At 59.2% G+C, this 13,251-nt stretch overlaps 5 protein-coding genes across 5 annotated transcripts; 2 read left to right on the top strand and 3 right to left on the bottom strand.

Moving 5' to 3' along the window:
- Window positions 1–1,130: 1,130 nt before the first annotated feature.
- PHYSODRAFT_311673 (hypothetical protein) lies at window positions 1,131–1,604 on the top strand (the record flags this gene model as incomplete). Its single annotated transcript, XM_009521956.1, has 1 exon — window positions 1,131–1,604. One exon carries the CDS (start codon window positions 1,131–1,133, stop codon window positions 1,602–1,604), a length of 474 nt encoding a protein of 157 aa, XP_009520251.1.
- A 1,854-nt stretch (window positions 1,605–3,458) lies between these two features.
- Window positions 3,459–4,276, bottom strand: PHYSODRAFT_285009 (hypothetical protein). The gene has a single exon (XM_009521955.1). The coding sequence runs from the start codon at window positions 4,224–4,226 to the stop codon at window positions 3,816–3,818; it is 411 nt and encodes a 136-aa protein (XP_009520250.1). The 5' UTR covers window positions 4,227–4,276; the 3' UTR covers window positions 3,459–3,815.
- Window positions 4,277–4,336: 60 nt separating this feature from the next.
- Window positions 4,337–5,456, bottom strand: PHYSODRAFT_326014 (hypothetical protein; the record flags this gene model as incomplete). The annotated part of the gene is made up of 3 exons (XM_009521954.1): window positions 4,337–4,579; window positions 4,952–5,301; window positions 5,381–5,456. The coding sequence occupies 3 exons, from the start codon at window positions 5,454–5,456 to the stop codon at window positions 4,337–4,339; spliced, it is 669 nt and encodes a 222-aa protein (XP_009520249.1).
- Window positions 5,457–8,263: 2,807 nt separating this feature from the next.
- On the top strand, window positions 8,264–9,205 carry PHYSODRAFT_344839 (hypothetical protein; the record flags this gene model as incomplete). Its single annotated transcript, XM_009521953.1, has 1 exon — window positions 8,264–9,205. The coding sequence occupies one exon, from the start codon at window positions 8,264–8,266 to the stop codon at window positions 9,203–9,205; it is 942 nt and encodes a 313-aa protein (XP_009520248.1).
- A 103-nt stretch (window positions 9,206–9,308) lies between these two features.
- Window positions 9,309–12,431, bottom strand: PHYSODRAFT_311670 (hypothetical protein; the record flags this gene model as incomplete). The annotated part of the gene is made up of 1 exon (XM_009521952.1): window positions 9,309–12,431. One exon carries the CDS (start codon window positions 12,429–12,431, stop codon window positions 9,309–9,311), a length of 3,123 nt encoding a protein of 1,040 aa, XP_009520247.1.
- Window positions 12,432–13,251: the final 820 nt, after the last annotated feature.

Raw genomic sequence — 13,251 nt, 5'->3', positions numbered from 1 at the left:
ATGTTGTATGTGTGGGTATCTATATACATAGCCTCTTAATTTTTTGAAAAAAATAAATGAATGTTGGATCACCATTTGCTATAGTCCGGGCCCCACCATGCGAGATCTTTTGGATATGGCATTGACTCGATCCACTTCGAATGTTTTTCGTTATTGCAGTGTTTCGCGAAGTTCCATCTTTCCATCGACGACCCGCACAAGCAGGTAATTCGTTCACCCATCGGAGCTGAAACTATTTTCTTCATCATGTCCTCACTCGCTTCAGGTGAGTATACTTCTACGGATGGGAACTTTGAAAATGGGTGTCTCCCACAACGATCTTGGGCTGGCTTTGCCTTACACGTTGCTCCACTTTCCAAGATGTAGTTGCACATTGTGATTACTAGTAGTAATTATTATATATCTATAAGATTTACATATCAGGATCAAATGAATTTTCAATCAATTTCATAAAAATGACGTCGTAATGTACCGGTAATTCTTGCATGTGCGATCCTGCACGTCTACAGGGTCGCGCGACTGCTCGATGGCTAACGGACGCCTCCTCGAGCTCTGAGGTGGTTGAGAGGTCGTGTAGGTAAAACGGACGACTATCCACAAAGATCGTTCTAGCACCGTTCTCGGAGGTAAATTACGGTAAGAAATTATGAAAATAAAAAACTGCCGGCGTAATGTGCCGCGACCCACTACTCATGCCACTTCGCCAAGGACAGAAAAAACTGTGTGAAGTAGGACTCTATGCGGCTAGGTATGCGTGCAAGGGGCCGAAGCTCATACAAGGTTGTAAATGAATGAGTGATTTACGGATTCTTGGGTGAATTTTTGACCCGTTGGATCATGTGCAGCAAGATAAATTCGTGGACGCACGACGTCTGTACACCTTCCGTACGTATCGTAGCAGCAGGGACTTCGTTTCAGTACAAATCGGCCAGAGCTCTTGCCCGCAGCGACGGCAGTGATTTTTGTGCTCAATTGATTTCTGTTATTTTTGCGCTCAACTTTTGTACTTTTTTCTGACAGTTTTGATCGCACCTAGTAAGAGCATGTACTGTACATACTTATTTAATGTCCACCACATAAAGTAGAGCCGCGGATCTGCTTGACAAGCTTCCCCCACGCGCGCGCCCACCATGGCAACGCCCTCGCTCGGAAGGCGCAGCGAGACGTTCTGGACGCGCGTCTTCCTGTTCGGCGCGTCATGCGTGGCGGGTCTCATCATCGCGCGCCGCCGCAAGCTGCGCCGCTTCCACTTGCACATTCTGAACGCCAAGTCGGCTGACTGCGGCCGCCTCTTCGGGCTCGACATCGGCGGCACGCTGGCCAAGATGGTCTACTTCCAGTCGGCGGACGGCGCGGCCGCGGCACAGCGCCGCCAGATGGAGCGCCAGCTAAATAGGTCCGACCCGCTGACGGCCAGCGAGCGGCGGCGCGTGGAGGGCAGCCTGCCGCTCATCGACGACTTCATCATGAGTCTGCACGCTACGGACGAGGCCCAGCGCGAGGAGCGGCTGCAAATGTTCGTGCCCGAGCTGGGCGGCACCATCCACTTCATCAAGTGCGTGAGGGGGGCCACTGGAGGCGTAGAGCTGGTGAATGTGAGCTGAGGTTTATTTGATTGTTTGCATTCCTGTTTGCTGCAGCTTCCCGACCGCCAAAATGGACGAGATCACCGACTTCGTGCGCCGCCGATTTTTCCACCGATACATCAAGAAGATCGCGTGCACGGGCGGCGGCGCCTTCAAGGTGCGGTGCCATTACTCTTTTAAATTCGCTACACGCGCTAGGATTGTTGACACCTTGCTTCCCTTGCAGTTTTCTGCGCTGTTCGAGTCACGTCTGGGCATTGAGCTGCAGAAGGCGGACGAGATGGATGCCCTCATCCAAGGACTCAACTTCGTGCTGCGGTACGCCCCCAATGAGTGCTACACCTTCGTGGACGTGGTCCCCGACACGCATGGACTCGGAAGCGCTACGAAGAAGCTGCTTCCAAAGCCGGACAAGCACGAGCTCTATCCATTCCTGCTTGTGAACATCGGCTCTGGCGTGAGTATCCTCAAGATCACAGGTGAAGCGCAGTACGAGCGCGTGTCGGGCACGAGTTTGGGCGGTGGCACCTTCCTGGGCCTGTGTCGCGCTCTCTCCAAGTTGCGCACGTTCGATGAGGCGATGGACGCTAGCGTTGTAGGCGACTCGAACGAAGTGGATATGACCGTAGGTGACATCTACGGCACTGCCGGCTACGAACAGTTCCAGCTCAAGCCGGACACCGTAGCCAGCAGCTTTGGTAAGGCCGGTGCCCGCCGCCCGCCGTACCCTCCGCGCGACGCCGATCTAGCGCGCTCCCTGCTCTTCATGATCACTCAGAATCTGGGTCAGCTGGCATTTTTGAATGCGCGTCGCGTCGAGACTACGCGGATCTACTTCTCTGGCAACTTTTTGCGTCGCAACGAGTTGGCGTGTCGGCAGTTGGCCTACGCCATCAGCTTCTGGTCGAAAGGAGAGATGCAAGCGCAGTTCTTCCACCACGAGGGTTTCTTTGGCGCGCTTGGGACGTTCCTGCAGCGCTTCAATTCGGTCGCCGAGTCACCAGCAGTGAGCGAGACGGAGGCAGAGCGCGACAACAGCAGCGAGGCAGACATTGAGCAGAGTAGCGGCAGCAACGGTGGGGAAGACCTCCACAAGAGCAGCGCTAGGAGACAATAGAGCGAGAGTTTGCAGCTTGCATCGCCGAGACGCTGAGAGCGAGCACCAACGCCACCGTTTTTGAAAGCTACAGAGAGTTGCTGCGCTCGGTATCAGCGGTTGGCGTTGCTGCCGCCTTGGCGATGGGTGTCCTGCGTGGCGCCACGTATGACGAGCAAACAAGCAAGCAAGCGTCTCTGAGTAAGAGGGGCCCGCCCGGCCGGTTCGTGCAGTCGATCGATCGTTGACCGGCTCGGGCGACAGGCAGCGGGCGAGCAGGTCGCCTACAAAGGCAAGCACGCTCGCCCGGCCGCGTGGACCGGGCGCAGGCGTGAGTGATCGAGCGAGCGCGCGCGGCGAGCGCACTGACGCACTGGATGGGATTGCTCGCCGCTGCAGTCCATCGCGCCGCTGCCTAGCAGCTGGGAGCCGCGACGGGAGCGGGTGATCGACGGGAGGTTGAAGTGTCACGACGCCGCGGCCGCCGTAAAAGTACCTGTGCACCTGTATTGCACTGAAGTGCCTGTCGCCGTTTGACATGCAAGTTGCGAGCCGCAAGCGAGCGATGGGTGCACGCGATGGGCGAGGTGCGGGTCTCACCCGGATGCTCGCGAGCGACAGCCCAGCACAGCTGCAGTCCAATGCGATCCTCTGCCTTGTGTGGGCGGGCTTCTCGCAGGAAGCTCAAGCTGCTGCGAAGAATCAAAGACCAGCATGAGATGCAAGCTAAAAATACAAGAAACAGTTACCGGCAAGCAAGAAACACCGAACAATGTCAAGATGCGAAAATGCTCGTCGCGTGTTAAATACTACGTAGTAGGAAGACTGTTACGCCTCTATACTATCCTCGGCTATTGTACTGTTCGTTGGCGGCACTGCCGGGGTCTGCCGCCGCTGCGTCTATCGGCAGAGGTCGGTGCGGCGACCCGAGTTGGTGCTGTCACCGCCGTCGCCGCTGCTGCTGTTGCTGCTGTTGCATTAACAGCTTGTTGGCTGGATGGCCGGGCGGCCGTGGTGGTTCTTGAGGCCTGCCTACCTGCCTGTTGGCGAGCGGCAACGGGAAGCTGCGCGTGAGCTTGCATGCTTGCACTCTTGCTTGTCAAGGTAGCTTCACCGGGTACGGACGGACGCGCTCATGCCAAGAAGTGGCGCAGGATCTGCAGCTCGTCCGCGGCCAGGTCGCCCGCGGGCGCGGCCGAGAACGCAATGGGCTTGATGTTGCTGCTACTGCTCCTGCTGCTCTGCTTGTCGTCGATGCAGTCCAGGTCCAGCGCGCTGGCGATGCTGGCCACCACGTGGCTCTCCCACTTGCTCAGGTCGCTGCTGCTGCTGGCGCGCTCCTCGGCGCGGGCCTTCTTCTTGGGGGAGATCACGCGCTCCTCGAGCGGCGAGCCGGCGACCTCGTCGAGCGACGTGGGGGACGCGGCCTCGGCCACGGAGGCGTCGCTGAGCTTGCGCTTGCGCGGCGACAGCGCGGGGCGCTGCACCGACAGGAGCGACTGCGGGGCGGAGACGCTGCTGCTGCTAGCTACGGGCGAGGGCATGGTCTCTGTGGCTGAGGGTGGTGGTGGGTGGTCTGTGCGCGTGCGCGGCTTGGATGCTGCTGGCCACGGTGCGAATCGGAATGTGAGCTGGGTTGGCATGCATGCGCCCGTTACAGTGGAGGTGCGTGTTTGGGTGTCGTCATGCTTGCTGGCGCCGCCTGGGTGCGGTGGCTCTTCTGGTCGCACGCGTCCAGATCCTGCTGCTGCGCTTCTGCTCTCTTCTTCAAAGCGACGTTGGACAAATCTGGCCGCTGCTTTCGGGGGAACTCCTCGCAGGCAGAGAAGGGCTCGGTGCGGGGCCGGGCAACGGCTGGCTGGCGTGGGGTGATGGCCGGCGCCGCGGTCTGTGCAGGCTGGCTGTCGCACCAGGCGCTGAAACGGGGCGGGCTCAACTCAGACAGGCCTGGTGAAACGTGGCGCCCGGATTGCGCTTGCAATCGGTTTCGGCCGTTCCGGGTGTTTCTATTGTCGGCGCCCGGCTCTCGTCCGCGCCAGCGAGTGGATCCATTCCAAATCGAAGGCGCGCAGCCAGGCCGCGGGCCCATCACTCGACGTGCGATCCGCCAGGTGCCACTCTCGCGAAGGGGTGCGCGCGTGTGTGTGTGTCATCAAATGGAAGGGGGGCCGCCCTATCCCAGCAGATGAGGGTTTTCGCCGCCCACGGCACATCTGCGAAAAGGGAAGGCCTGCTGCAACCGTAGTGTCAGGGCCCGCCCGCCACCGACCAGAACAGCGGCGGCGGCGGCGAATCTGCCGAGGGTGTATGTCAGGCCGGCCGTGAGATACAATACGTAGCAGCGGGGCAAGAAGTCGCGGCCCGATCCCATGCTCGCTCGCTCGGCAGCGCGGCAGATCGAGCATCGCTCCTGCGAATCCCAGGGCAGCTCGAAAGCCGGGCGGCTGGGCTGGGCTGGCCGCTGGACGCGAGACCGAGGTGAATCCTCCTCCTCCTCCTCCTCGAAGGAATGGATCAGGCGGCCGACGACGACAGGCTCGGCCTCATATCCTATGGCTGCGAGCAGCAGCAGCAGCGGAGACTTCGGCGGCCTTATGCGAACGGTGTTCTCACTCACTTCTGGCGCCCATCCCTCGGGGGCGTTACACCCGCCCGGATCGCGATTGCAGCCCCCGGGAACGAAGGACGCTCAAAGCACCTGGCTGCTGCTGCCGGTGCTGGCCAGATGCGATGGCCGGCACGCACAGCACTCGTGATGCACATGCATACGCCATACGCACGTGTACAGTACATCCTCGGCGCGCAACGGCCTTGACCCGCAGCTTTGACCGCCGCCAGCCGGCCAATTTTTTTAGTGCACGATCTTACCCGCCACGATCGCTTCAACCGTCCGCAACGGCGCAACGACGAGGCGCGCAGACGAGCCCGTGTTTTCAGCTTCGACTAAGCCATGACTGACGAGAGACGGGGCGCGACCGTTTCTGGGCGCGGCCAGCGAGTGTCAGTGTAACTGACACTATGTTTCGCAGCAGATAATGTGTGCCCGGAAGGCAGGTAACTGCGTTACGACGCCCCGCCCCCGCGCGAGCGCATGTCGCTCGCTGCGTCGCAGCTGGCTGGCTGGCTAATATTGCTGGGTACTGTAGCTAGCTGCAGCACGGCGCCAAGCACGCCGACCGCGCTCGGAGCATTGGTGCCGCGGCAATTATTTCCCTGCAGAGCTACAGTTTCCTCGCGCGCAGCAGCGTTGGCTGGCCTATCCTTCGATCGAGGAGCGACTGTGCCGTAGCCTTTTCATGCCATGGAGAAGACCGCCGCCACCGCGGCGAGCTGCGCTGGCGCAGAGAATTCGGAAGTTGCCGTTGCTGTTGGATTTGCTTGGGGGCAGTCACGCCGCAGCTGCGATGAGCCACCATGATTCGAAGATTCGTCTGCGGTGGACAGGTGGACAGTCCATCTCGCACGTGGAGGACACAAATTGTGTGTGGCCGCTGATATTACAGCGATGTATCATCCTCGTCGACAGTTGTGAGAGACCGCAGCAGCTGGGCTCCTCCTTGCCCGGTCGCGATGCCGCGGCCGTCCTAACTTACGGAGCATGTGAAGTTGTCGTCGAATGACAGCGGTGGCGCAGAGCTTAACGAGGAGCGGTCGTTCCACTGGATGCAAGCATGTCAACGCGCAACGTGTCGCGGGCTGAACTTCCCAATGCGCTGCTGCTGGATAGATGCAGCAGCGAGGCCGGCCGGCTACATGCTGATCAGTCCGTGGCTGGGGCTGCCTCATCGCATACTGTTGCATACGGACGCTGCCAGTGTGCCCAACTTTCAAGTGGTCATCATCATTGCCTGGGGAATAGGACAAGACTGGGTTGCAGGTGGATTTTTGCCTAAGCTTAGCTTCATCTCTGGCGATCCCGTTGCGCCTCGCAGAACGCTGCAATACCGCATTTCGCATGTAGAGCGCTACAGCGGTTTAAGAGATACACCTTTATTTTAACCAATCAGAGATGCGAGAGAAAAGTCCGTGGGATCGCATGTAGAGAGATACACCCCTAATTTGAGTATTTTGCGCATTTTTGCATTCACATTGAGTCACCAGTTCCAAGCGCGCGAAGGCAGAGGGGAAGAGCTGCGCACCGCTCGTCAACGTCGCGCTGCCCCCCTCCCCGCGCGCTTGGAGGCATACGCCTCGTCGGAGTGATAGTTAGTAGCCACGCCTGGTGTGGGCCCAGTTGAGGCGCGCCTGAGTGCGGGATATGGGGAGCACGAGGTTAAACCACCGCGTAAGCTCGAGAGAGCGCACAACACGGCTGCTGCAGCGATGGTAGTAGAAGAAGCAACGCTGTAGATAATTGGTTAAGTGGTGTGGTTCCTGTGCAACATAGTTGTAGATGGCGCACAGACTTGTTGCTAGCTTAAGCGCCATCCTAGAGGAGATCGTTCCGCGCCATCCGCATGACAAGGCCAACCATCTTGCCCATTTTGCGTACGAAATGATCGCGTGACCCAGTTTTTGGGTTTTACATTGTTTTTAGGCTCGAGTGCAGTAACTAACCTAAACCTATGACATGGGGTGTGTTTCTCTACATGCGAAATGCGGTAGGCATAGAGCGCCCGTGCGTTGCACCCTGCGCTGCGAGTTCGCATTTAGCTCGCGGAAGGAAAGGTTGCCGCCGGGTAACTGAAAGCACTTGAAGCATCCCTGGTTCAACCAGGTCACGGGCTGCGCAAGACGTTGGCCAGTGCACGCGTGGCGGGTGAAAGCCGAACCAAGTAGTGGCAAGCATGGAGCTGGTACAGTATCCGATAGTGTAGCTGCTCGTCACACGTGGCCTCCCCTGGTGAGACTCTGGTCGTCCATACGGCGGCATCATGTGCTTGAATGCCAGGCCAAGTGTGTGGCCGTCAAGCGTCTCACGTCGGCAGACCAGCGCAGATATCTTGACAGCAAAGAGCAGGCCCACGACCGATGGCTGCGTCGATCCGCAGCTTGCTGAATTGCCGACATAAAGACTGCCGGTAGGTACCGACTAAGTATCTACCATCCCGTCTTGGTCAGTCGACTCACTGCACTCTCCAGTCCTTCAGCAGCAAAGGGTCTTGCTCACACTCCATTGCCCTGACGGTCCTTGTCCTTTGGTCCTCGTTTGGGAGTGCCGATCGCTCGGACGGCTCGAATCTAGGGTGACTCCACGGGCCCAGCTGGTGTCAGGGCTGGTCCACATAAAACGGTTTCAAAGCCACCAACGCAGAAACATCTTGCCTTTTGTATTGGCCTATCCCCATCCCTTGCAATAGTAGGACACATGTCGCAGGTGTCGCCGCCTCGCCGTCCGGCCGAAATCGCCCCTTTACTTGTCATGGATCAGTTAGAATGAGGCACTTTCAGCAGAACGCCAACTTCCACTTGCGGTGGCCCACATCACCGCTCCCATACTGAAACCAAGCTGTTTCGCGCATCAAAATTTGAGCCCACCTTCCATGCCGTCCGTTGCAAGTTGCTCGGGACAACTTCATTCCTGCATCCTCCCTCCCCTCCCCGAGTCGATCCTCCTCCTCCTCTCGTTGCCATCGCGGCCATGAATTCCGCTCTGCGTCGCGCGCGCCCCACCATGACGGGCCTGACGCGCCAGCTACACGGCCTGGCGTCCTCGGCGCCTCCTGCTGCCGCCGCCGCCGCCTCCTCTTCGATCCCGGGCCAGCGCCGCAAGAGCACAGCTGCCGAGAGCGCGGCTGCCATTACGCAGGCCGAGGCCACGCGCGGCCCGCGCTGCAGCCCCGGCCTCGTGGTGTTCGACAAGGACGGCACGCTCATCGACTTCACGCTCATGTGGGGCGGCTGGGTCGAGTCGCAAGCCTGGAAGGTCGAGATGACCACGGGGCTGCCCGTGCGCGAGAAGCTCTTCGCCGCCATGGGCTACGATTGGATCAGCCGCTCCATCAAGTCCAAGGGCGCGCTGTGCTGCACGCCCATGGGCGAACTCTACAAGCTCGCGGTGCGCGTGCTGGTGGCCGAGGGCATGCGCCAGTCCAAGGCCGACGAGGTCATCAAGCAGTGCTGGAGCATGCCCGACCCCGTGCTCACGAGCCGGCCACTCGCCAACATCCCGGCGCTCTTCCGCACCATCAAGAAAATGGACATGAAGATCGCCGTGTGCACCACGGACGACCGCCAGCCCACGATCGACACGCTCGAGCACTTGGGCGTCACCGACATGGTGGACGCGCTCGCCTGCGGCGACGACGGCCTGCCCGCCAAGCCCGCGGGCGAGCAGATCTGGACCATCTGCCAGCAGCTCGGGGTCGCGCCGCACGATACCATCATGGTCGGAGACACCTCCACTGACATGCTGCTCGGCAAGAACGCCGGCTGCGGACTGTCCATCGGCGTGCTGGGCGGCGCGTCGTCGCTCGACGACTTGGCAGAAGACGCCGACTTGCTCGTACCCTCTATCGACCGCATCATCAAGGTGCTGTTCCAGTACGGCCAGCAGGCCAAGCGCTTTGGCGATGCCAAGTGAAGCGAAAATCTCTAGAGCCCTCTTAGTATTAGTCAGAAATGACGGGAAAGATTCCCAATAAATACCCGCTTAGCTGTCTACGAACACTGCCTGCATCTACTAGCTAGGGCAGCGCTACAAGGACGACGGCCATGTTGTCGAGACTTCCGCGGACGTAGCCCTCTGTGAGCAATTCAGCGGCAAGATCGTTCAGCGGCGACCGATCGAGGGTAGCTCCTGCTGACGCACTCGACCTCTTTTCCGCGAGAAACCGCACCACGTCATCATTGCTCATAGTCTCCCACACTCCGTCACTGGCGACGACAAGAACTCCGCCGGAGGACCACTCGCCCAGCTTTGCGTGGAAGACGGAGGGCTCCGCCGTCACGTACTTGCGCAAATGGCGATCGCCCAGGCTGCGGGACACTGCAAGCTGCCCAACCACTCGCCAGAGACCGGAAAAGCTCACAACCCCCCCGCTAGACTCAATGCGCGAGCGCTCGGTTGGATCATTCGGCCAGTGATCCATGGTCAGCGGCACTACGTCGGCTGTAGGTGCGGGGCTCATGCGACAGTCATTTACTTTCGTGGACACACCTGGCAGCCACGCTAGCGCACGTGAATCACCAACATTTGCGCTAACAACGCGTTGCTCACGTCGAAAATGAAGCACCACAGTCAACGTGCACCCCGAGAAATACTCGCCGACTGCTGCAGTCCCGTTGGTGAACGTGCCATCATTCGTTTCTGGCTGTAGGTTGCTGTCGCGAGCCACTTCATCGAGAGACTGGAGGAAACGTTCGTGCAGCTCCAGGAAGGTCTGACGCAGCGCGAACTTTTCGGCCAGCTCGCGCTCAGCAGATGCGCCCGCAGCTTGATCAGCATCCGTGGGCACCGAGTCCTCCTTAGATTTGGGGATTGCAGCAAAATGCCGGTACAAGACGCGAGGTAGGTTCTCGACGACGAATGTAGCTGCTGCTGAGCCCAAGTGGCCATCCACCACTGCATACAGGTCAAACCCAAGAGGTTGAGACGATTTGAGGTCGTCTCGTTCGGAGTGGCATCTCCGGTGAAGCTGCTGCTCTGTGAGCACCAAGATAAAATCCTCCATGTACTTCTTCCGGCCTTGGAACAACGCAACGCCCACTGCCGGGTGTTCTGGTGCCAGTGACCCGACGTACACGGGTTGCGACTCGGTCTGTATAGCGGAAGAGATCAGGGGGGCTTCAAATGCGCAGAAGCTGGAGTTGGCGTCATGTCGGCGTGCGTGGACATGCTGTTCGCAGCTTTGGGCTGTGGAAAACGCCCGGCCGCACTGTGGGCAAGTGAAGCGGTCAGGTAACTCGTACTTGGCACGGACAACAGAAGCGAAAATGCTTTCGCGCGCGCGTTGTGCCTCGAGGTAGCGCTCATGCAGTAGCAGCTCTTGATGCGTAGCGAACCGGCGACTAGACTCCTTGCACACGTATGGCCCGCGGAAGTACGCGTGCTGCAAGGCGTCTTCAGCTGAAATTCGTCCGGACGGATGCCACTGAAGCAGGCGCCACATCAAGTCTAACCCCCACGAGTCCTCGAGCCCGCGCTTCAGCGGATCACGGTCCACCACCGTTTGGTTGAACCGTCCGAAGTGGCAGCTCTCGCTCACGAGAGCGTATTTGTCCCACAACGAGCGTAGCTGCCGCGGTGCTGGCTGGAAGATGCAGAACTCCTGGGTCAGCACGTGCAACAAATAAGCCTTGGTCCGCCATCCAGACTCAGCGTCCTCGTCCTCGTTGTGTCTTCCATGTCGGTGTCGACGGCGACGCCGCTGAGCATCAAGCACCACGTCCAGCTTGGCTCGTTCGCGAGGCGAGATCAAAAACACTTGCGGGGAGCCCAGGACCATCTCCAAGAAGACGACTCCAACGGACCAGAGGTCATACGCCTCGGGGGCTGTATAATCGTACGGCTGGCCATTGTCGCTAAAGAGCACCTCAGGAGGCTGGTACTCGCGAGTTTCTTCAGCTTGAGATGGTCCGCTAGAAGCCGTCGTCGAGTCATCGCTACCGCCTCCCGCGGCGTATAAGTTCTGTAGCGTGTAGTCATCAACAGCTGAACCAAAGTCTGCCAGCTTGACGCGCGGCATCGGTGGCAACGTAGTGCCTGTCGATGCGGGCGGGATCGACACGAGGATGTTCGACGGCTTGATGTCACGGTGAGTGATTCCACGCGCGTGCAAGGCTGCCACAGCCTGGAGCAATTGGCGCATGATCTCTCTCAACACGTTTTCGCCGCGAGCATCGGTGCGGAGTTTCTCCCAAAAGTGCGATGGCTGCAGCACAACTCCAGCCCCGGCGTCCCCATGTTCGTCTGCCCCGTACACAACCTCCAGCTTCTCGTACAGATACTGCCGCAGGGACTTCCCCTCGTCGTAGAAGACCAGCCACAGCTCTGGCGTCGTGCGATGGTCGTCCTCGCTCTCCACCGGTTGGGCCGGTCGGAAGAAATATTCCACGAACCGCGCGACGTGGTGCTCGCCCTGTAACAACGCTCCGAAATGCGCCTCGCGGAGCCCCATCTGCGCCATGCTCTCGCCAAGCTCGAGGAACAGCCTCTTCAGTACGAAATGCTCCTCTCGTCCACTGGTCTCGTGTCGTCGCGTAGCTCGCCACACTTCCCCGTGAGAACCGGCGTCGAACTTCTTCTTGAGGCGGTAGTGGGCGTTCACGTAGATCCGTTCAGCCTCCTCCGTCACGTATTGATACTCGAGCACGGGTCCTTCGGGGCTGATGCGGTTGCCCTCCTCGAACGGGTCCTCACTGCTGTGTGTGGACTCTGGCGACGGCAGCGGCGGGGCGGGGGCGCGTCGTGAGGTGGACGCAGCTCCGGGCAGCGGACACACTGGCGCCGATCGCGGGTGTTGGATCTCTCCGTCGCTCGGCGCCGTGCTCCACGGCACGATCTCCATCCTGACTCTCGTCTGCATGGGCCACTGAGTCTGCTGCGTCTGCTGGTGCTTGCACACGCCCAGCAGACCCGAACGCTCCACTAGCTCATAGCCTTCGACGGTCAGGCCGGGCCGCAGCGGGTCACTCACTGCCACGCAGGCCGTGGCGTCGTCGGCCACGCGGCGAGGCACGCGCGCCACTTGGCTGAACCACGCGCGGTCCGTCAGCAGCTTGCGCGAGGTGACATCGGCCACGGGCACTTCCAGGGCCAGAGCCGCAGACTGAAGCAGCAGCAAGAGCAGCAGCAGCAGCTCGGCCATGCCGGAGGTTTCGTCGCAAATCTCGGTGTGCGATAGATCGAAGAGGGGAAAACAGGTCAATCCTAACAGTTGGTCACGGGTATGATGGTCAAATAGGTCACACATCAGGACGCTAGGTCACGTGACCAAACTTAACAGGTCATGTAGACGGTAAGATGCGCGCACGCCCGCGAGAGAATGAGAGCAAAATGCATATGCAGCTTCGAAGCGGACGAGGGCCCACTTCTCTTCAGCCTGAAGAATTCAGACATCATACAAGTTTTCTCAGTGCACACGACACCTCCCTCAATGCTTTCGTACACTGTCAGCGCGGTTTCCTACAGGACACGACGTGCTGCTTGCTGCTGTGTTACAGTATAAGCTGGCTAAGTGCTGCACTGTGGGCTGCCTATCATCTTGCACAGCGTGCTTGCTACTAGTAAAAGTACCATGTTGCGCTGCAAGTCCTTACCATGCTAAAATGTGTGCTTCCTACCAAGAGACCGCCTACCATGCATGTTGCACGGGCAGTAGTTACATTGCTAAACAGTGAGCTGCTACCACGCGTGTGTGATGCTCGTAGTATGAGCGCAGATCGCAATACCCTAGATAGAGGAGGCGGTGCTTGCAGAAGAAGAAAAAGTTGATTAACTAGATAGTGGACATGCGGTTTCGCTAGCTACGGTAAGTTATGGTAATATCCACTTGGACAACTCAATTATGGCCGCGGAATCCAAATTCGACAACCCTGTTGGGGTAAACTAATTCTACCTACCATGTTGCAGTACGAGCACCGTACAAAGTCACCAACCCGTGCTTACGGGACTCCGCTCGCATTCAG

The sequence above is a fragment of the Phytophthora sojae genome, assembly GCF_000149755.1.
Source record: "Phytophthora sojae unplaced genomic scaffold PHYSOscaffold_2, whole genome shotgun sequence".
NCBI classification, from domain to species: Eukaryota; Oomycota; class Peronosporomycetes; order Peronosporales; family Peronosporaceae; genus Phytophthora; species Phytophthora sojae.
The sequence above is the reverse complement of the archived record's forward strand: the minus strand, read 5'-3'. Positions and strand labels throughout refer to the sequence as shown.